Consider the following 21,778-nt stretch of genomic DNA (forward strand, 5'->3'; position numbering starts at 1 on the left):
TAAACTCCTGACTCCCCCACTGCCCACAGCTATTGCAGCTGAGGTCATCCAGCTAATCAAGCAGCAAGAGCACATCACAACTGAGACAAATAAATCAAGCAAAGGAAGCATCTGATAAGAGACAACCACTGTAGAAATTAATTTATCTTCTTAAGACTTCTTTAATTTCATTAACAGTGTTCATTTGTTTTACTTTTTCTTCCTTCAGAAGGCTTCTGTGATTTCTTTACGTGTCTTCCACTGCCAGGAGTACCCACGTACATTCAGATGGCTATTTTATGTATGATTTTTCTTTGTCAGATCAAATGACAAACAGATGACATGGACACAGATTAAATGGAGAGGTCTCAGTCTCTTGTATGGGAATTAATTTTAAAAAGAGATATTTGTCTTGAGGACATGCATTTCTTCCTAACAAAAAGCAAGAGTGTTCTTCTCATAAAAAGGGTTAGATGAGATTTGATTCTATAGCTAGATGATGTGTGGAAGGTGGGAATCCTTGCTGCTTTTTCCACGTTAGGGAGGTTTCTGGCTAGTTCTTGATAAATGCTGACCTAGCCATCTCTTTCCTTTTCTGCTACTTGTGGTTCTTATCTCCATGAGATGCTTCAGCATTCATTTCTATTGCTCTGGTGAATAGCTGTATCTGGCTATTCTTCTTTAAAATTTACCTCTGAAGGAACAAATCATTTGGACAGGACTTCTGGTGTTATGATCAAAGTTGCTGTCATGTTTCTTCCATAGCAACTTAGTAATGTTCCATTCAGAGCAGTTCAGGGCAAGTATCTGAGTAGATCAAGTTCTTGCCCTTCTTAATCTTGCTATTACTTTGAAAGTAACGAGTTGGTCACTTCACTGCTACATGCTTTCTCAAGAAAGCTGAGTCATTAGTCAAATGATATGTGCTAAAGGTAAAGAACTCCACAAGGGCCTGACAAAGTTGGGGGGGGGGGAGAAGGGGGCAGATGAATTTTCAGAATAAGTGTGTTATGGTTTTGTAATTTGGTTCGTGTTGCTGTTCCACATCAGAACATCATGTGGGATAATGGGTGTATGGGAAATCACAGCTTGAACCACTGATTAATTAGCTGAGGCAAGTGTTGGGTCAGCTGTGGGAGCACAGGTGAGAGTAATGTAGCTGTGCTCCTGGAAGGGGTGAACTTTGACTCTACCTCCTCTGAGACCTCATTTCAGGGCTGACCACCACTGAGGCAGCATCTCTTGGAGATTGCTCCCCAGTGGAGACTGCCTCAGCTATCCGGTCAAGGCATCGACATTGGTGAGTTTTCTTTACTAATAACCTTTGACTATTTATCACCATCTTGGTCAACATCTTTATATTAGCCACCTTTACACACCACCTTTACAATGGGAGTCAAGGAGACAAGTTTTTTCTTTTCTGTGGACTGCTTTAAATGGGCATGGGGCGAGGGGGCGGCACCGGAGGGGAGGTCGGGAAGGGGACGGGGATTTTGCCCGCTTCCCTGCAAGGAGATGGCGTGGTTGGAACTTCCCGCCACCCACAACCTGCTGGTGAGATTTGGACTTGGTTTTCTCCTTGTTGAAACTCTTTCGTTGTTTATTAACTGTTTATTAACTGCCGTTCGTTCTCAGATCTTCTTCTTTTTTTTTTTTTTTTTAAGTTCAGCTCAGGAAATTTTTTTTTTTTTTTTCCTTTCAGTTTTTTTCCTCCTAGACCCCATTCGCAATCTCCCTTCCCTTCCCCTCTCTCAGAGCGCACGTGGCCGGGCCGCGCCGCACCGCGCTGTTAGAGAGGGGAGGTACTTTGTTCCTTCTCTCCCCGGGTTTGTTCCCACTGTCACGGAGTGAGCTCTAGAGAGAACTCCGTGACAAAATGGAAGTAAACATGAAGTATGAACATTCTCAACTATAAAAACAAACAACAACAATAAAAACCAACCAAACTCAAACCCAGCAGAGGGTGAATATTGTGGAGTCAGTTGAGAGATTTGATTTTTTTTTTTATTTTTTTTTTTTTGCTGTGTGTGCAAAGCAGAATCCAAAGAACCAGAAAAAATATAGGGCACTATAACAAGATAGAGACCAGCATATTGGCATGATATAAAGCTCTGTTTTTTTTCTTTACACAGCAGACAGTTAATTTCTGCAACATTTCATAAGGTGCCTAGGCAAGTAAAAAAAATTCATCAGGATTGAAAAGATTAAATGATGTACGACAGGTCAATAAATAGTCCTGTATCCTCTTGCACTCCTAATAAAACACTTTCTGATGCTGGAGAAATATTAGAGGAATGGATTGTAGACAGTGGCAGGCTTGCTTGTTCTTTCTAAATAATATTCCCTAGTATCGCTCTCATGGACAAAATCTTGGGCTTAATCCACTGATGCAGTAAGACAAAGGCACAGCAAGAACAGAGGTGCTACTGAGAGATGGAGTGGCCAAGAGCAAATGAGTGTCTGGAGAGCACAAATACTGGATTTGATAGGCTGGTGGGGAATGAGACTGGACTGTTTTGGTGTAGGAAGGAAGGGCAAAAAGGTGAGCTTGAAGATCAATGTAATTAAATGCAAGGTTTTGCATGTGGATCAAAGTAATCCCAGATGCATATACAGGCTGGTAGGAAAAATTCCTTGAGAGCAGTCCTGTGGAGAAGGGCCTGGGGCAGCTGGTGGATGAGAAACTGAATGTGAGCCTGTAGTGTGCTCTTGCAGCTTGGAAGGTCAATGGTACCCTGGATGCTATCAGAAGATGGATGGCCAGCAGGGACAAGGAGGTGATTGTCCCTCTCTGCCCTTGTGAGGACCCAGCTGGAGTGCTGCATCCAGATCTGAGATCCTCAGTCTTGGAAAGATGTGCAGCTGTTGGAGAGGGTCCAGAGGAAGGCTATGACAATGATCAGATGAGTGGAGCTCCTTGCCTATGAGGACAGCCTGAGGGAGCTGAGCTTCTTCAGCCAGAAGAAAAGACTGCAATTAGACCTCATTGCAGCCTTCCAGTATTTAAAAAGGGATTATAACAAGGAGGGGAATCAACTTTTTATAAGAGTAGACAGCAATAAGACAAGGGGAATAGTTTTAAGCTCAAGGAGAAAAGGTTTGGATTAGATGTTATGGGGAAGTTCTTTACAGAGAGAGCGGTGAGGTACTGGAACAGTCTGCTCAGAGAGGCTGCAGGTGCTCTGTCCCTGGAGGTGTTTGAGACTGGGTTGGGTGGGGACCTGGGCAACCTGGTCTAGTACCAGATCTGGAGATTGGAACCTGGTCATCCTTTTTTACCCAGGGCATTCTATGATTCTGCATGTAGCAGAAGCTGTCCCTGTGTCAAATTCACCCTCCTCAGTAAGCTATACATGTAATGAAAAATGCTGGTGCAAAGTATAGGAAGAATGAGGTCCAAAACACGAGAAGGAACAAAGTTGTGATGGGGTAGATCTCTACGCAAATTTGCCACTTTTGATATTTCTAGCTGGGAGTACCTTGATTTGCCTTGAAGGAAAAAAAACAGTAATCTTTAGGATTGGATTGCTACTCCTAAAATGTTAGGACTAATATATTATACGGATGTTTACTGTAGCTTAGAAACATTATTTGTAAGCTCCACTAACTGACAGTTACCGTGCTGTCTGAGTAATACAAAGGTGAGGAAATATGTTACGGGCTCAATTTAATTGGTCTCTCTTGATCTTGTGTGCTCCTTGTCTTATTGTAAATTAGAAATGGGAGTACAGGATGTTGCTTCTCTTGAACACCAGAGAGAAACAAGAGCCCAGAGTGGTATATATTTTCTGTGGGTGAGAGCTATTTTGGTCCTCATGGAAATGGTATAAGCAGCAGCTTCTCACTCTCAGCTTCTGTAGCTGGACAGGTAGAAAGAAGATCATTAATAATATTTCAGATTCTACCTCACCATATCAACAGTTCTGAATGGCTGACTTATCTGCTTCCTGAGAGTAGACAGCCTTGGAAAAGGAGATTATACCCATAGAGGCACGCAGAAGACTCCTGTGGGGTGCCTAACCTGCAGGCACGTTTGCTCAAAGCAAGCAGCTCTGCAGCCCATGTCTCTCTGACCTACCTCTGCAAATGAAGAGTGAGAGTTCACGACACGATCTGTTGCTAGTATTTTCAGCTGAACAAATGAAGATCTCTGACTTTCTGAAGTTTCTAAGGTGAAAGGCAAGTGAGGAAACCTTGCACCATTATCTCAAAGAGCAGACAGAACAAAACTGTACATGATGTTCTCTGCAGGACCTTAAACTCGGATGAGCCTGCGTTTCTCTCTTGAGTTCTATCAGAGATTGTTGTGGTCATGGTAGTATTTTCTAGATGTCATAGTCTCAATCCAGTGCTCAACACCAGCACTGGGAATGAGGGGAAGGAGAGTTAGTTCTGAGATCTTGAGCTGCATTCCTCTTATATGCTGAGGGCTTTTGACTTTGCTTTTCAGGCCACCTGGAACAGCACTGGAGAAGAGTTAGAACATGTCTGAGCTTTTTACATATCCACAGTATTAAATGCAGTATACCATGCCTAGGCAGGAGATGGATTTTATCATTTTCCAGTGGGTTTAAAACTCCCATGTACTGTAGCATCTTGGGGCTGCTAAGCAAAGTAGAAGTTGTCACTCTGTTACCATTGCAGAGTCTAGATTTGATTGAATCTAGGTGGTTCTGTGGCTAAAGTCTTACGACTCTGTCCTTGTGCTTCTGCCAGTTATTTTACATGTGGAGCTTTGTTGGGGTTAATACTGCAGAGGGAGTTTAAAAAAAAAAAAAGAAAGAAAAAAAAAAAAGAAACGTGAAGGTATTAAAGCATAAGTATGGGGATGTTCTATCTGTACCTCACATGTGGATTTTAACTGTCACAGAAATATGAGATGCTAATAATGAATCCTATATTTAAAAAATTGCCTAAAATTATATTTTCACTTCATATGTTTGTCTTTTTAATCTATTTTTTTTTTTTTGAGGAAGCTGTGAAGAATTAAATGTTCTTCTCCCTCCTTTCTCTAGTTTACTAAATAGGCTATGGCGAAGATGATGGTATTCTGTGCATTTCTTCAGTACAGCATGGGGCCCACGCTGTACAGTGTGGAGTATTCCTTTTGGAGCAGAGGAGGGAATCTGGAAAAGCTCCTGCAAGGGCAAAGAAAATTAGATCTGCTAAAAGTAGGAGGCTGTGTACGTGGGATTTTTCTTGGCTTTTTTTTTTTTTTTCTTCTTCTGCTAATAGTAGATTCTGTGGGTGTACAACTGCTGACAGCCACATATAAACACTGCTGCAGAATTCTGCTATCCTGCTACAAATTTTGGGCCTGTTGTGCTGTAATTTAGAGCTTCTGTGTTTGTATATCCAATTATAGATCTTATTTTGGTGTTGAACTTTCAGCAGGTGGCTATAGTAGACACAGATCTAGCTGTTTTTTATATATGGAATCATTAAAACAAACAGCAGAGACAAAGCTTGGTTGTAAACTGATTGTGATTTATTCCTTTTCTTGTTAAAGAGAAAAAGCATGCAAATCTTTACAGGCTTGTAATCCCCTGAGCAGAGATTTTTTAAATGATATGGAAAGTATTAGTGTTCCATACTTACACAAACATTGCAGATATGTAAGAAACGATAAACAAGAGTTAATTGCATTGTAAGTGGACATAATCTCATGAACTGTTCCTCACTGAAGTCATAATTAACTGTCTGCATGCACAGAGCTGTCCAGTGATGTTTCCTAGCAGCACTTATCATCAAGGATTTGGCACTAGGTTAAAACAGTTTACACAGAGCCAGTTAGAAATTGTAATTTTCATCAAACAGTACAGTAGTTTTGTCTGTTTTGATTAAGAACCACATTTGTTTTCTAGCTTAAGATGTAGTGACAAGTGTCAAAGGAAATTTTTCATTGAACGAGGTATTGAATCATCAGTACTACTTGTTAGAAACAGATGAAAATCACAGTCCTAATGCAGAAAAAAAAAATAGATGGGTGTTATTGTTGTGTCCATAATGTGGGATTCTGACAAGTAAATTTGAAAGCTGCTTAATTAGAATGGTTTGATCTCTTTTCTGCTCTACCTTTGGGAAAAAGGGAAAAAAAAAAAAAAAAAAAAGGATCTCCAGTTCTGTATTGCATCTTCCTTTAGCTAAATAGTCAACAGAATAGAAATAAATTATATTAAACTTTCTAATGCCACATGCTAATTTAGACATGGAATGGAAACCATTATGTAAGAAGTTCAAAGGTAATCTCTCTAGTGATTGTATAAAATTTAGACTTTAACATGAGGATGCTTGTGAAATGCCTTCGGATATCAGCCCACATTACAATCTGCTGTTTTGTTTTGAATGAATGTGTCGTGACTTGAAGTTTAAGTGGTAACTACAGATAAGATTGAACAAAGTACTTTAATGATATTTTTTTTTCAAGCTAGCTGCTGGAAATACTTTCATTTAATTTGCTGAAATCCATTGAGAATATAATTTTATTTTGCTTTACATAAAATTAACAAACTTGTGATGTTCAAAAGCTGGTGCCAAAATCTTAATTGAAACAGACATTTTTTCTTTTACAATCTTAAGCATGTTGCTAGGAAAAGGAGCATCCTGTCTGAAGTAATTTTATCTTTGATCTTTAAGTACTGAGACAAATTCAGTTGGAGTACTTTGCATGTGCATCAATTGTTTAAAGTATTTTCTGTGCTACTCTTCTAATTTATTATACTGTAATACCATTGTTTTAGAAGAGTGCCTTTGCTAGGTTTTGTCCCAGAGTATTTATTGTCTGTAGAGGGGTGGAGCTGCTTTTTGTTGGTTGTCTCCAATTTCAGTAAATCAGATTTGGAATACTTGCTGTCAGCAGTAGTAAGATCAGTTCTGCTTGAATAACTTAACCTTTATGAAATGCCTGTCTAGCTTCTGGTCTGTAGGAGTGCAAAAGTCTTCTGCAGTGCAATTGGTGTGGTTTTACCATGCAGAAATGGACTGCGTAGGAGGACAGGAACTGAAAGATAAAATCCAGAGAGATCAAAAGAAGGATATACATATCATTGTTAATAAGAACTTAGATCTGAAATAGCATCTTTTTGATCCTGCAAAGGGCTGGAGGAAAGCATTGAATTGAGATGGGAGGTACAGGCTAGTTGAGCTGTCACTGCATTTCTTCTGCTCCTTTCTCTGCCACCCATTGTGGTAGGTGGATGTCAAGAACAAAACACATTTGGACTTGCTCTGCTTCTCAATACAGGCCATTTATGAGCTTGTTCTGGTGTAAAATTAGTGCCACCTCTCATGCAGCCTTTTGAGGATATGGAGAAAGGGTTTGTACGTCTCTCTACTCATTCTTGTGAACGTGTTAAGAAAGGGGACATGTCCATTCTGATTTTCTCCGCTGACATTGTTACTTATGTAAGTTGGGCTGAGAAGGAGATCTGTAGCTCTCAGACCAATTTGGTGGTTTTCACTGTTCATGCAGAAGTGCCACTACAATTAAATAAATATGTAGGATTTTTGTGTGTGGTAATCAGGTCATTCTCTTTGAAGAGAACTACATCTAAGAAGATGCTGCATTGCTCTAAGTCCATACAAGTAGTGGTATTTCCCAAGTTCCTTTTCATTTGATCCTTCATACTACTCTTCAAAGTATTTTTGAAATAAAGAATAAGGATCCACGGCTTTGCACTCCTTGCTAGTTCAGCTTCTTTGTGCTGTTGCTTCCAAATAACCCGATGGAGTTGACACATGAACCTAGTTGGCAAGGATGCTAGTATAGCTGTTTCTTGACTATGATACTAAACAGTGAAAGCTGGACTCAGCTATCTCTGCGTTATTGCTTAAACACAGGTTCCATACTTGTTTTTACAATTAAAAATCTGTCCATCAGATCCTCAGTTTTCTCAGCCTTTTCTCCTAGGCACATAGCAGTAACCTCTGAAAAAAAGAATTACTTTGATAAAACTCCCCCCATGAAAACCCCAGAAGATGGAAACCCTACCTGATAATGTCTTTTGCCAGACTTAAAGCAAGATGAGTGCATGAAAACAGTATGAAAAACCTGTATGGGGCAGATTGCAGTGTGAAGGCATAGGTTCACACCAGGAATGGAGAGTGGCAGGGCTGCTGCTGGCTCCCTAATGGAGGCTGACAGTACAAACCTATCGATGTGAGTGCAGAATTTGTATGTCTTTTGAATATGCATATATTACTGTTAAATGAGGAGTGAGAGGCAGCAGTTAATATTTTAAGGAGTTTGGGATTTATGTCAAGTTGTCTGCAGTGAGGGTCAAACATATTTGCTCTTTTTATAGCTGTGAGAGTTTTCAGTACTGTACTTATTACATGTGTTCTGAATGGGGGTGGGAGGGGAGAGGTGAGATTAGAAAAATAACTTCAGGCAAACAACAAATAGAAGGTAATTTTAAAGGCTTTTTTTTTTTTTTTTTTTTTTTAACAGATTCATAGTTTTGATGGCTCTGATGAGAGAGCCAGTCTGACCATTTCATGCTGTCCTGTGTGAAGGCAGGAAAGCCTTATTTTCATGCTGTGAGCTCAGTACTGAGCATTTTCCTCATTGCTCCAGCCTGGGATGGTCTCAGTCCGCACAGAGTAGCGAGAGAGCTGCCTCTGTTGGGACTGAGAAGCAGTGAGAAGTGCTTGTCACTTAAACTGTAGATGGCATGTGGCTGAATTTTGTAGATTTCCCTTGTAGATTGCATGCCAAATCTCAAGAACTCATTATATTGATAGTGTAGGCTAAGGAAAAGAGCATCAACTAAAACCAATAGCTTCATACTCCAGTTTTCTTCTGATGAACTGTTTGTGCAGTAAGAGACTTTGATCAATTATGTCCTTATATGTAATGTATGTAGTTCTATTTCTAGCTATACTGTATTCTGGAAGTGTTTCTTCTAGAACTATAGTCTACTGGCTTAGGCTTTAAAATTACATCTGTTCCTATTTTAAATTGTAGAATTGTGTTTCATCTTAATAAGCTATCATATCTACGCCACCTGATATTCAAGTGCATATTGAAGTTTATCAAGAATATCTTGTTTGCAGCATAGGAAATTGAGCTCTGTCTTTCTATCACTTATGTGCAATCAAATTTTTGACTACATTGACATTTTAGCCATCTTGTATAATGTGTTCTTTGCTGAGTTTTCCAGATGAGTCATTCTCCACCAGGGTAGTATGTCTGTGTGTTAAGCTTGGTACATGGGGGCAGGAGTGCAAGCAGCAATTGTCTTCAAAATATGCTACTGAACAGCATTGATTTCATATTTGGATGTATTGGGTGTGCTCACCTGGAAATCCAGCTAGGTTTCTAATTACTCATGAGAAGGCTGATTGAGTCTTATGCTGTCTAACAAATGTGTTTAGATACTAAGGTCTTATATATGTTTTATGCATCCTGTGAACAAAACAAAAAATACATCTACAGGAAATAATGAACTTCCCAGTAAGTAAATTGTATGTAGTTTGCTAGACCCTATGATTAAGTTATTTTTTCAGTTTATGGAAGGTAGAAGTAAACAATAGATTTGTAGTTTGTTTGTCTGCTTGTGTTTTAAACCAGCTGCACACTTCAAGATTCTGCAGGGCAAGATGAAACAAATGATATGTTTTTGAAACTGTGTGGAACCAGGTTGTGCATGCCTGGCTGGAATCCCGAGCTCTGCTTCATTTGGCCTCTGGTTTGCTGTTGTATGACCTCCAGGAGTTCCAGACTTCTGCTGAGGGTTTTTTTACATTTCATGTAGCCTTTCCACATAAATATTTCTTGAGAAGTTGACGCAGCTTCTTGGGAATGCTTGACTACCATAGCTCCTCTGGCTGTGAGGCTGCGTTGGAAGGCCAGTGCCCTGCTTTGTCTCCATTTCAGACGGTCTAGATTTCACTGGTGGATATGTGGAAACTGCTTTATAAGGAGGGGTCAAACACTTAGTGTTCAGTTAAAGGGAGGCAAAGTAGTGTTTTCTAAAACAACACCGAAGTTACTGTTCTCGATCATAGAAGGTCAAAGTTGTTTGTTCTGAGTGCCAAAATAGAGTCCTTTCAGAAAGAGGGTGATGTAGCACTCATGTTTCTCTCTGAAATTCATGAAGAATATCTTCCATTCCATCTTCTGCATTTTTCTTCTCATGGTTCCTTTGATCCTTGTTGCAGGGAGTGTTCATGATTTTGGAAGTTAATGTCCAGTTGTGCGTGTGTGGGAAGAGGGGAATGTTTAATTCATTGCCAAGATATGCTTTTATGAGTGGGAGAGTTTCATTCTGTTTCTAAGAACTGATTGCACATCACATCAAAAAAAGGACATATGAATGTCCTCAGTAATTGTAGTATAATAATTTTGACTCAGTCATTTGTCTTAGAAATACTAACCAAGAAAAGCAGGAAAAACTGAAGTAACTGCCTTAATTGTAACAGCTTAGCAAAAATAGTCTTACATTCTTTCTTTATGATGTATGCTGAGGAAATTCTGACAAGGAATAGCAGCAGTCTAGCCTACCAGTGCAGGGTTAGTTGTGAAGTGGTTATTAAAAGCAAATCCCTAAGAGATAGTCTCTTCCAAATCAAACTTCAACACAAATCTGAAACTAGAAAAACTGGATAATAGCTGGGAATTTGTAATTTCAGTTTTGGGAATGGGCTTGGATTTGGCTCTACTCATACTACACTATAAAAGCTTTGCTCTTTACTGAATTAGAGCTGTGTTTATGCATACTGTGATTCTCTACTTCTTATAAGTATTTTATTGCCACAACTTCATCTGGAAGTAATCCAGAGAGACACTATCATAGGTAGCTGGACTGCTGGAGAAGAGGGAGTGATTTTAGGAGGAGATAAGGAAGCTAACTTAAATGCAAGGCTAAGGAAGATAGGGAAAGAACAAGCAAACAGAAGCACAGGTGCTATCAGGAGAGATGTTTTTGTTAAAAACTTCCACGTGTATAGCTTTTATTCTTGTTTTCAGATGGTCTATGAGTTGTTTTTCAGTGCAGATTTGAAAATACGGCACTTCTAATTTAGGCATTCTTTGTGTTCATGGAATTTATTATCTTACTGACATCTGTACTTCCCATGTGATACAAGAAGTATGATTTAGAATGCTTATAGTGTTTGAATGTGAACAGGATAAGTTTCAATTTTACTTTTAAATGATGCTTTTGTTTCTAAAAGCAATGATTTTCACGTGAAAATAAGTACAGCTCAGGGTGAGAAGTTTCTTCCGCTACACCCATTTGATCTCATGCTCTACTGTTCTATAAGGAAGCTATTCTGTTGACTTCATGGGACGTAGAATCTCTCTTATGCTAAAATGTGTATATTATAATGGCTACAAGTGTGATGGCAGTACTGGCAGCAGACTGCAGAAATTATTGCATACTGAAGCTTAACACAGGCATGGTACCTGTATTGAGCTAAGTCAGTCCAACAAATTGAGGTCTTTATAAGTTATAGCAAAGGAAATAAGAGTGAGAATGAACATCTGAGTCTATCATTTGCGCAGCAAATAAACTTCAATAGGGGGAACTGTATTTTGAGGAAAAGAAGGGATTATAGGGTACTAGAGAGAGTTTTAGACAGGAGAATTGCTCTCATATTCATTAAATTCAGCAATAAAAACATTCCCCGACATTAGCTGTTTTAATTTCACTTCATATAATCAAACTGGATTTTGCTTGCTACTAATGGTACAGCTTCAATAGCTGGACAGATAACTATTTGTCCAGCCAAATGTATTCTCATCTGTGGTGTTGCCATCTGCTACTATAAATGGGACGGGCATTGTTAGTGTGTTTTGCCAGATGTGGTTTAAATCTGCTTCATTCTCTGGTAATAAAGTGGTTTTGCAGACAAGAAAAGGTGTGTCACACTTAGTTGGTACCAAGGAGATGGAGTTTGCAAGGTGCTGCTGTTGGAAAGAAGCTGTAGGAGATGATAACTAGACAATGTGATTCTGTATATTCATAAAGGAATTATATTTCTGCCTATCAGGATCATAAGTGCTTGTAAAAATTAATTTTAGTGCAGAAATGTTTAAAATAACTAAATGGACCTAACTGCTTTTCAAATATCCATTCTCAACATTTGTTGGTGTTTTATCCCTCAACCAAAATTAAACAAATGCACATGTTTGGAAGTAAAGGAAAAATAATACTTCATAAGAATTTGTGAAATATTCACTGGAAAAGAATTAAATGAATTCTGCATTTAGGAATCTTGTATGTTCCAAATTGACTTTTTTATTATTATTATTTCTATAACATTCAATATAACTTTGAAATAATGCTTAATTTTAACTATCTTTAGAGGAAAAATTAACATTTATGATATTAAATAGAGTAACTTTCCAATTAAAAAAATAGATTTGACTGACAGTGATCTCTAGGAGAAAAAAAAAATCCCTTCTTTTTGTGTTGTTCTTATTTTTTTTTTCCCCTTCCAACTCTCAATTTGATTTATATGGAATAACATTGGTTTTCTTTATTTTCACCACTGTGACTTGCTGGAAAGAAATTAAATGTTAAGCTGTTTTAGGGTTATGTTATTGTTGGTATAGGATAATATCACAGACTGAGGCATATCCCGCATGACACCTGGATCTCTCTCCTTTCTTCCCCAGGAGGATTCTTTCCAGCCCGAAGCTGCGGTGTCTCAGAGAGGCCCTCATTCAGTAAGCACTTCATTGGATTTCCAGGCTAATGTGAATTGTCACAGTAGTGTCAGTGCCTTTCCTTCCCTTTTCACCTCTTAATTGCAGCCTTCAAGTGAGAGGTCAGCTAATATCCTATCTCTGTAGGTGAAGCACTGTGATTTCTCTTCAGCTAGACTTAAGTGTAGAGAATAGCTTTCTTGTTTAGCCTTCTGTGATAATGAAAGTGATAGGCACACATCTTACTCTACTTAGAACAACTGTCTTACATCTATTTTATTTAATTTGCCCCTCATCACTGTAGACTAGTAGCTTAAAAAAAGGGACATGCATCTGAATAAAGTAGAATGCTGTATACTGAAAATGTAGGTAACATCACTCTTGTCATTTTTGTAGTGAGTAGGACTTTCTCTGCAGAGGTTTCTGGAATCTATTAAAAACAGTAAAGAAACTTGACTGTACAGCTTGAATTTAGAAAGGAGACAGATTTTGCATTATCTGCAGTGAGAGCACAACACTGGATATCAGATCATAAATTAACAGTAGATTGATAATTAGCACATTGGTTTATTTCCCTAATTAGACACATATTTATTCCTTTTCTTAGGGAAAAACCAATGTGATACTGTGAGTTCTAAACAAATTATGTCCATGTAAAGAAAATTATAAATCACCCTTCATTCATTTTCTCCTTGGGATTCTGAAATCATAAGTCTTCTCTAAATATGCTGCATTCAAAGGATATTGAAGATAATAATTCAATTAAACTAATTGCAAGTTCATCTCTGTTCCATTCATTATGTGGGTAAGTTATAAAACTGCTTGCTTAGTACATGTTGTCTTAATCCCGGTTGTCGTCCTGTCTGGTAGTTTGTAGTAGTCTTCTCTGGATAGTCTTCCTTTTAGCTGTTGTTTTGTATATAGTTGGGCACTCTTCAGAAGCTTTTTTTGTACTCTGTACACCCAACCACTATTTCTACCCAGTAGATATTTAGCTCCAGTTTATAAATAAATGCTTGGTCCTTTAGAATAATGATGCAGTGCCTTATGAAAGGTTCTGAATGACTTAAATCTTTATTTAACTGAGGACACAGGAATAGGCCTACATAACCCATTTCAAACTTTCTGAAGATTTACTTTCCTTTGTTTTAATAAAATTTATTTCTGTCTTAAGATCTGAGCCCCTGGAGAACTACAGTGTAGTGAGGGTTTACTATCCGTGTTATGATTCTTATTGTTGTCTGTAAATTCAATAATCAGTATATCTAAATTTGAAGAAACACAACTATGGTGATATGAATTGCAGCTTCAAATTCTGATTTCTCAAGTAATATGACTTCCCATACAGTAGTTATAACAGACAATGTAAATACAGGAGAAATGATTGTGAGGTTTTCTGGTACCAACAATTATTAATAGAACACTGATGAATTTGCATTAGTCATTGCAGTGTTAATGATGTTTCTTTTGGGAGGGGCATAGTGCATGCTCTTAGTAGCAGTCATCTTTAGCTGTTGTCATTTGAACTTAGCAGGCACAGCACTACAAAGTGAAGGCAACACTGCTTCTGATTTAGGAGATAAGAGTATAGAGCTTTCCTGGAGTATCATATTAAACTTTCCTGTAGTGATTTGTGGTGCAGAAGAGAGAGGTTTGTTATACCAAAAGGTACAAAAAGTACATTGGTTTGAATAGAGCTGTGGAAAAATAAATCCATTACGTGGACCAAAAAAATGCCTTTTATGGTCTGGGAGGGAAAAATAATCTCTGGGAAAATTAGTTTTTCACAGTACTTGAGAAGTTACTAGCAGGTTGATCTGTGCACTCATGTTGTGTGTATATATATGCACAGCCAGTGCTTTCCAGCAGGTGAATCTTCAGATTTCACTAGGTTAAAGAGCTGTACATGTAAAAGAATGAGTAGCGTTTAATTGTTCATTTTGGTAGCAGCATTTGCTTGAAGAGGGGTAGCTTAGAGAGTTTAGGGGTCTGGAAATGGAATGTGGCTATCTTTATTTTCAGGTTTCTCAAGTAAATTCAGTCCTAGAAGTAGTCATACATTAATTTGTTAGGATATATAAAATATTTATTTCACTGACCAATGTGGAATGGGTTAATGATGCCAGTCCATTTTTTGGTGAAGAAGCATTATAAAAACTTATCTGAAATGCACTACTTTCTTTTGAAAGTTGTATATTCATTCTTTTCAATCTCTGTAACACGGTGGGTCTTAATGTGATTTTTAAAAAAGGGATTAACCAAACTATATAAATTTAAAGGATTTGGATAACACTTGAGAAAGGCACTATCAGTAATGGAAAATAGAGTTGATCTGTCTGTGGTCACACATATATATACTCAAAGAGCTTAGAGAATGAGATGTCCTAACTTTGTATGACATTAGTTTTCTTTTTAACCCCTTTTCACTCAAGACCAGTTAGAGAAGGCATTCCAGATTGTGACCTGGAATTACTTCTTTCTTTGCCTGGTTCTTTTATATCTATACCTGTTAATGATTGGAAGGAGCTGCTATTTCTGACAACAGCAGTGAAGAATGTTTTACTTTTGTTCTACTGAATAAATAGAAAGCCATGCAAAGGGCTATCTTGCATTTGAAGATTTAGTGTGTTTGTAAGGACAATATTTCTATTGAGATGTTGGGCTGTAACTCAGGAGATTTGTTTTAGTCCCTGAATGACAGAATTATTGTGTGAATTTTGTCTGTCATGATTTTTCTTGGAGTAAATGACAAAGGAGGATAGTTGCTCATTTTGCTGACATCCAGGTTCCCAGGGGGCTGTGTTGAAATATTAGCTAATATTTATAAGAGCTCTCAGGCACTACAGAATAATAAGCATAGATATCTTTTGAAACTCTGACTCTTCCTGTGGCTGCGAAAGTCATCAATGTTTTTAAAATCTGTGATATACCTTCTAATTTCTGTCCCTGAATAACACTTCAGAGTTGTACAGCAGTGGAATGACAAATATTAAATGCTATAAATATTTGTATAAGGAATGATGGTTTGAAGTTGATAACTGTCACATCTTCATTGCTTAGCTGTCTTAATAGTGGTGGTGTGGCTTCAGGCTGGATACTCAGATTGAGTTATTCTAGCCTTTGGTACCTGCATGAAGTCAGCCCTTCCAGTAGGGTTTATCTTCACAAATATCAAAGTAATTTTAGTGGTAAATTTCAATACTTATAGCACTGAAATATAGGGCCTGAGATATTGCAGGCAGAGAAGATTCCTTCTGTCCATCGCAGCCATCACTCCATCATCCAAGGCCACCAGATTAGTCAGGCAAGATCTGAAGAATGATACATCCCAAAATCAGAATCTAGTGAACAGTAATATCATTCATTCATACTGACAGATTATTTGGAGGACTGTTGGTTTTTATTTCAACTAACCTTATATTGCAATGAAGTACTTGGAACACATGCAGTTAATATACTTTTTTCCCACATATTACAGTTTGCTGTTCTTAGTACATTAATTTCTGATTTGACTGTATTTGCATACATGCACTGTTGCTCAAACCAAACAAAAAGCAACAAGAAAAACCATGGACCTCTGTGTACACGTTTGTAGAACAAGTGATTAAAAGTGAGAAGAATCGTGACGTTCAAACAGTGGTCTAGTGTGAAGGGGTTTTTTTCCAGTTTTTGGGGAGAACAACAAAAGGGATCTCACCTCCTGAAGATGAGAGGCACAAACAATTATGGAAAAGCAGGCTTGGCTGCACCTGAAAATGGGTGTTGGGGGTTGACAGCTCCTCCCCTGCTTCTTGCTGCATGCTCGCAGGTAGCACAGTGATCAGACTAGAGAACGTCTAGCTAGCATGACAAAATAGGATTATGAAAAGTAGCAATTAGAAAAAGTTGTGTACATCCCAAATCACAAAAGCCACAGATTGTTTTAAAGATAAATGAAGAACTAAACTTGTGTATAATTAGAAAAGGGATAATTCAGAAGAACTTTTTCAACTGATGGTCTTTAAGAACCTCTTAAACAAAATTCATCATTGCAGTTCCTATGAATATTAGTGGAAAAACTTACTTCTACAGAGGGATGCCAATCTGGCTCTACTTCAGTTACAAAACATGGCAGATTTTTTTTTCTAATTGTCAAATTTTTTCAATAATACAATAGCAATGCTTGATCACTCTCCCTTATTTAGTACTATCTCAGATAAAACTCTTGTAGGAATATCCTGTGCTACTTTAGACATAATCCTCCTTGAAATACATATAAGAATTCTGCTCTCACACTAAGGAAAATGTGTTAATATATAGCTGAGGTACCAGGAATACTAATGATGTTGATTTCTATTTTTCAATTTGGGAGTGCTAGAAGGCAAGTCAACTGAAAAGAACAAAAGATTATCTGGGTTCAAAACAAGCAAATAAAAACATTCGAAATTCAATTAATCCCCTGCCAATTTGTCTGAAAAATGCCTAAACTCAGTTAACTTTGACTCTAGAATTTTGAAAGATCTTTCAACTGTTGATGTAATTGAATTTAAGCAACTGGATTTTAAATTACAGCTGTTTTTAGTGTATGTAATTGGTAGAATTTGGAAATATAAACCATAGTGGAGAGAGGGGAAAAAAGAGAAAAATAAAATTTAAAAAAAAAAAAAGAACAAGGATAGTTGTTTTGTTTTTTTTCTTTCTAATACAAAACTTGTGGAAAAGTCTATTTTGAATGCTGACATACAGTTCAGATGTGCCTTAAGTCATTTTATAGAATCACAGTGTTGGAAAGGACCTACAAGATCATCTAGTCCAACCGTCCTCCCAGTTCCATAGCTACAACAAATCACTAAACCATATCTTGTAGCTAAGGATCATAGTGTAGAGTCTTTGTTAGGACTACAGCTGAATGCTTGTAGAGCTCCGTGTGCTGCAGTATGTATTACTGCTGTGATTTAAATGGAGTATTGAGGCAAGTGTGCTCTGAGGGACAGTATTCTGCTAGCAATGCTATCATTGCAGAGGATGAGGGAAAGAAGTATCTCACATACTTGAAAGGTTATTCTTACCTCCTTGACAGAGCCAAAGTTCGGATCTCAGAAGGGGAGAGCCTGCTATGCCGCAGAAAGTATCGACAATAGCATACAGTAATAATGATATTAACAGCTTACCATAGGAGTAATCAATTTAAGAAAAAAAATAAAATAAAATTAGTTATGTTTTTTTTCCTGAGAAGTATACTTTCTCCAGACCATCATTTTTAATGTCACCCATCAGTGTTATAAAGTAGGACCGTTCTTCCCAAAAATCTCTAAATCTTTTCTTAACCTGTTTATTTAAAAATTGTCCTCCGCCAATTGATGAATTCTGCATTGTATGAAAAAAGAACTTGTTTGCTTTAAGGGTCAGTCTTATGATTTTCTAATTTGTGTGCTATGGGAAATAGTGAGAGATCTTTTCCTAGTTAGTTTTCTATTCTTTTCCTTGTTTTACATGACTTTATCACATTCTGTTGGGTTGCCTCTTTTTAGGCAGGGCAACCTTAGTCTCTATTCAGTCTGTACTCACGTAAGACCTATCCTGTCTCTCTCCTAACCTACCCTAGGTCTTTCGTATGTTTTGCAAAGTAAAGAGTGCTTTCATTTCATCCCATTTCTACTTCATTCATAAATATGTTAAATAGCCTAGGTCCCACAATCAGAGTTCTAGAAGATTCTAGTTAGTTCTATTCAATATGAAAGCTGACAGTTTTTACCTGAAAGTTATTTTCTGCCTTTAAGTAGTTATTCATCCACAGAAAGACCTTTCTACATACTTCATCAAGCTTAATTGCTTCAAGTTCCGTTTATAAGAGCACTTTTCATAAGATTTTTGCAGTAGCTCAGTGTACTGTACCAGGCAGATTGCTATCAGACATTTGTGCTCAGTGATACAATTGAAAAAGACAAACCAACATGTGCAAGTAATTCTTGCTTCTTCTATGGATGCTAATTTTCACAAAGATATATTTGTGGGACTAGCAAAATCGTCAATAGCAACCTCACAACATGCTGATTTTACTGTTGCCTTTTCTAGGCCCTGAAATGGGTAACATTTTTCAGAAAGATGAGAACGATAGCTTTAAATACCACAAGACCATGATAGCTATGTTAATTCCTCTGTTATTATTTCTTTTTCCTATATCCTTTAGACATAGGCTTAGTACCTGAACACAGTCCCCAGATTCTGAGTGACACATATGGATACAAACTCCGTTGTATGAAATCTAGCTTTAGTGGAGGAAGATTAGGAGCTATTGTATTGAACAAAATGGAAGTTGTTAGTATGTAAGGAAAAGCTATTCTTTCTGGCATAAATTCCATGCTGCAAGTCAATATGTGTAATTACTGTTCTAGACCACCAGTGATGTGCATGAGTCAACATCTGCCACAGTCATCTACACACTGTGCAAAATATTCTCTCCTGCAATGGTTTTCACAGTGACTGTAAGGGAGAGAATTCTGGACTGGAAGCTCAGGGGTGCTTGCAAAAAGAAAAGAAAAAAAAAATTATTAGTACTGCAGTGTAATTTATATCCTGCTACTTGTACAAGGATGTAAGAAAAATGGTCTGCCTGCTCCATCTATTTTTTTCTTTTTTTTTTTTTTTTTCTTTTTACTCACATGACTGCTATGAGCCTTTATTGAGTAACTAAGGACAGTCCCAAAAATAAAGCCTTACAAAGTCTGATTTTAGTGGTTTCAATTTTTGACTAGAATTTTGACAGAATGTTTTATTTTCAGGGTCTCTGTGAGTGGATAGTTGCGAATGAATACTAATCCAGAAATTAGTTCTGCTGCTACCTACAATGTTTCCTTAGAAGGCTACTGAGGTACCAATGTATGATGTGAACTAGATCAGTGGTGGTATGGGTGCCAAGCTGTCAGTCAGATACCTTAAGTGGTTGCCCATGAGGTTTTCTGGAATGTTCCAGGGTCTTCACAGTGGTTCAGAATTCAAGCTTCATCACATCTGTGCAAGATCTCTAATACAGGAGAATAAGATGGGGTTGGTGAATTTTTAAAAAATTATTATTTTTGTAGGAAGGACACAGAAGAAATAGACATACAAGGTCCTGTAAAAGACAGAAATACGGAGTCTTGTTTTGTAGCTTTTTATCCCCTCAAATGTTCCAAGTCTTGTGCTCAGAAATAGAATAATGAGCTTAATCTTATGTCTTGCTAGAAAGAAAATGGTTATAATATTGGGGGTAATTTTGCTTAGCTGACTGTAAAAGTATCTGAAATTAAATCCTACATTCTTGCTTTTCTGTCATCTCTGAAGTGAGAGTAGTTTACTTAGTCAAGGCTAACTACAGAAAGGGAACAGATTGCAGTGCATAGAAGTACTACCTTCTTTTTAGCTGACTTGCTGTTCAAAGTAGGATGGTTGTTTAGAACAAATAGCATATTCCTAGTCTAACAGCATTCATTAATTTGCAAATGATTATTGTATTCCAAAACTTATTTAATTAATTGAAACTTACACCTATTACTTCTCTTTTAGGGTGACATACTTGTGTTAAAATGTCTGTCATCTTGTTGTGTGTGTTTTTTTTCTTAATGGTCAGCTTGTCACAGTTAATTAGTCTTTAGATGTAGGAACAGTCATAAAGCAATGTGACTTTGAAAACTAGGTTTCTAAACACACATATCTTTGGATACGTGTATCCAGATTTCAGGGAAACCTAACTTAAGGTTTTTGTTGAGGTTTTCTCTCTTGTATTTAACTTTTTAATGTCTCACGCAGTAAGTTTGGTGAGGAGAATCTGCAGGGGACTCATTTTGCAACAAAGCAAATGGACTTCAAGGTGCGCTGACTCCCTGAATCCTCATTTGTTTTGAGGGAAGCTGAAGGATGTTTAGCATCCTGCTGGAGATTCATCATTTTCCTATTCATTTAGACACTATGCTATAGAAGAGAATGTGAGAGATTAAAAAAAATAAAAAAAAGTCCATTCATAAAAATGAGAGCAGATGCTACAGAAAGAGCCCTAGTTGCCTGATATTTCTGAAAGAGGCGTTTATTATCAAAGGTAATTCATGATGTCCTATGCTGTATTCATCCTCTTTAAGATAAGATGATTTCCATTTCACAAGAATTAATGCTTTGGCATATGAGAAGCAGTTTTTATTAAAAATCTCATTATGGTGTTCTGAAGAATAGGTAATTCCAGAAGGATCAGAAGCTGGTGGTAAGTGTACGTCTCTAATGAATTCTATTCAGTTTCTAAAAACATAGCAACTTATATGTCTTAAGTTATAAGCCACTTCTCTCTCTCTCTCTCTTTTTTTTTTTTTTTTTTTTTTTAGTGTAGTGGTCTCAGTAGACATTTGAAAATATTAATGGGAATGGAAGAATTATGCAAGGGACGAGGAAATGAATAGCTGATATGAGAAGCTGACAAACTGTGCTATGAGTGTATAGGTAGCATTTTATTTCTTGAGTCTTTTAAATTCTAGTAGGAATGAGCAGCCAGTGCCTACCAACTTCTTGTTTCTCCCTTTAAAACCAGGTAGTTAGCTGTCTTCTGAGCTTGGAATTCTGTGTGGGCATATGATACAGAGTAGGGGGTATAGATACCTTTCATAAAATGCTGGTAAATGTTTACGAAGAGCCAGATGACTTATAGCATTTTCCCTGAGAGGGAAGATATCCCTGCCCCCCCCCCCCCCCCCAGATATCACCACAAACTATGGAATTCACTGGAAGAATAAATAAAGTAGGTGTGCATGACACAGGAGGTTAACATCTGAGTAACTGGAAATTTTTCATGGTGTCAGACCTTTATCTGTTAGTTCTGGGGGAAACTATGTGTCAAGGGCTGACATTTTGGTCTTCAAAAGGGGGTCCTTTCAGACTCAAGAAGAGAGAAGTCCATTTCAGATTTGGTCTTTGGCCAAACAAGCTCTGCTGCAACAGTGTGACCATTCTGGAAAATGTAACTAGCTCTTAAATAAGTAGGAGATGTCTAGTTTGCCTTTTGGATGCTGATTCTGAATGGATACATAAAAACTGCAGTTTTCAATTTCCTGTTGGTACTGAAGATTCTTCTTTGAAATTAAGGGTGACAGTAAGTTCTCAAAATTACTCTCCCTCTGCAGAAGGAAAGCATTAGTAGCTCTCATC

The 21,778-nt window shown here is 37.6% G+C and overlaps 1 protein-coding gene across 1 annotated transcript in view; it reads left to right on the forward strand.

Annotated features, from left to right (window-relative positions):
- Positions 1-1,421: 1,421 nt before the first annotated feature.
- Positions 1,422-21,778, forward strand: part of LOC107313234 — a 161,210-nt gene continuing 140,853 nt past the window's right edge. Inside the window, exons 1-2 of the mRNA XM_032444185.1 lie at positions 1,422-1,533; positions 12,602-12,652. Of these exons, the coding sequence (XP_032300076.1) occupies positions 1,422-1,533; positions 12,602-12,652 (163 nt within the window). The remainder of the gene's footprint in view (positions 1,534-12,601; positions 12,653-21,778) is intronic.

The sequence above is a fragment of the Coturnix japonica genome, chromosome 4 (assembly GCF_001577835.2).
Source record: "Coturnix japonica isolate 7356 chromosome 4, Coturnix japonica 2.1, whole genome shotgun sequence".
Classification (NCBI taxonomy): domain Eukaryota; kingdom Metazoa; phylum Chordata; class Aves; order Galliformes; family Phasianidae; genus Coturnix; species Coturnix japonica.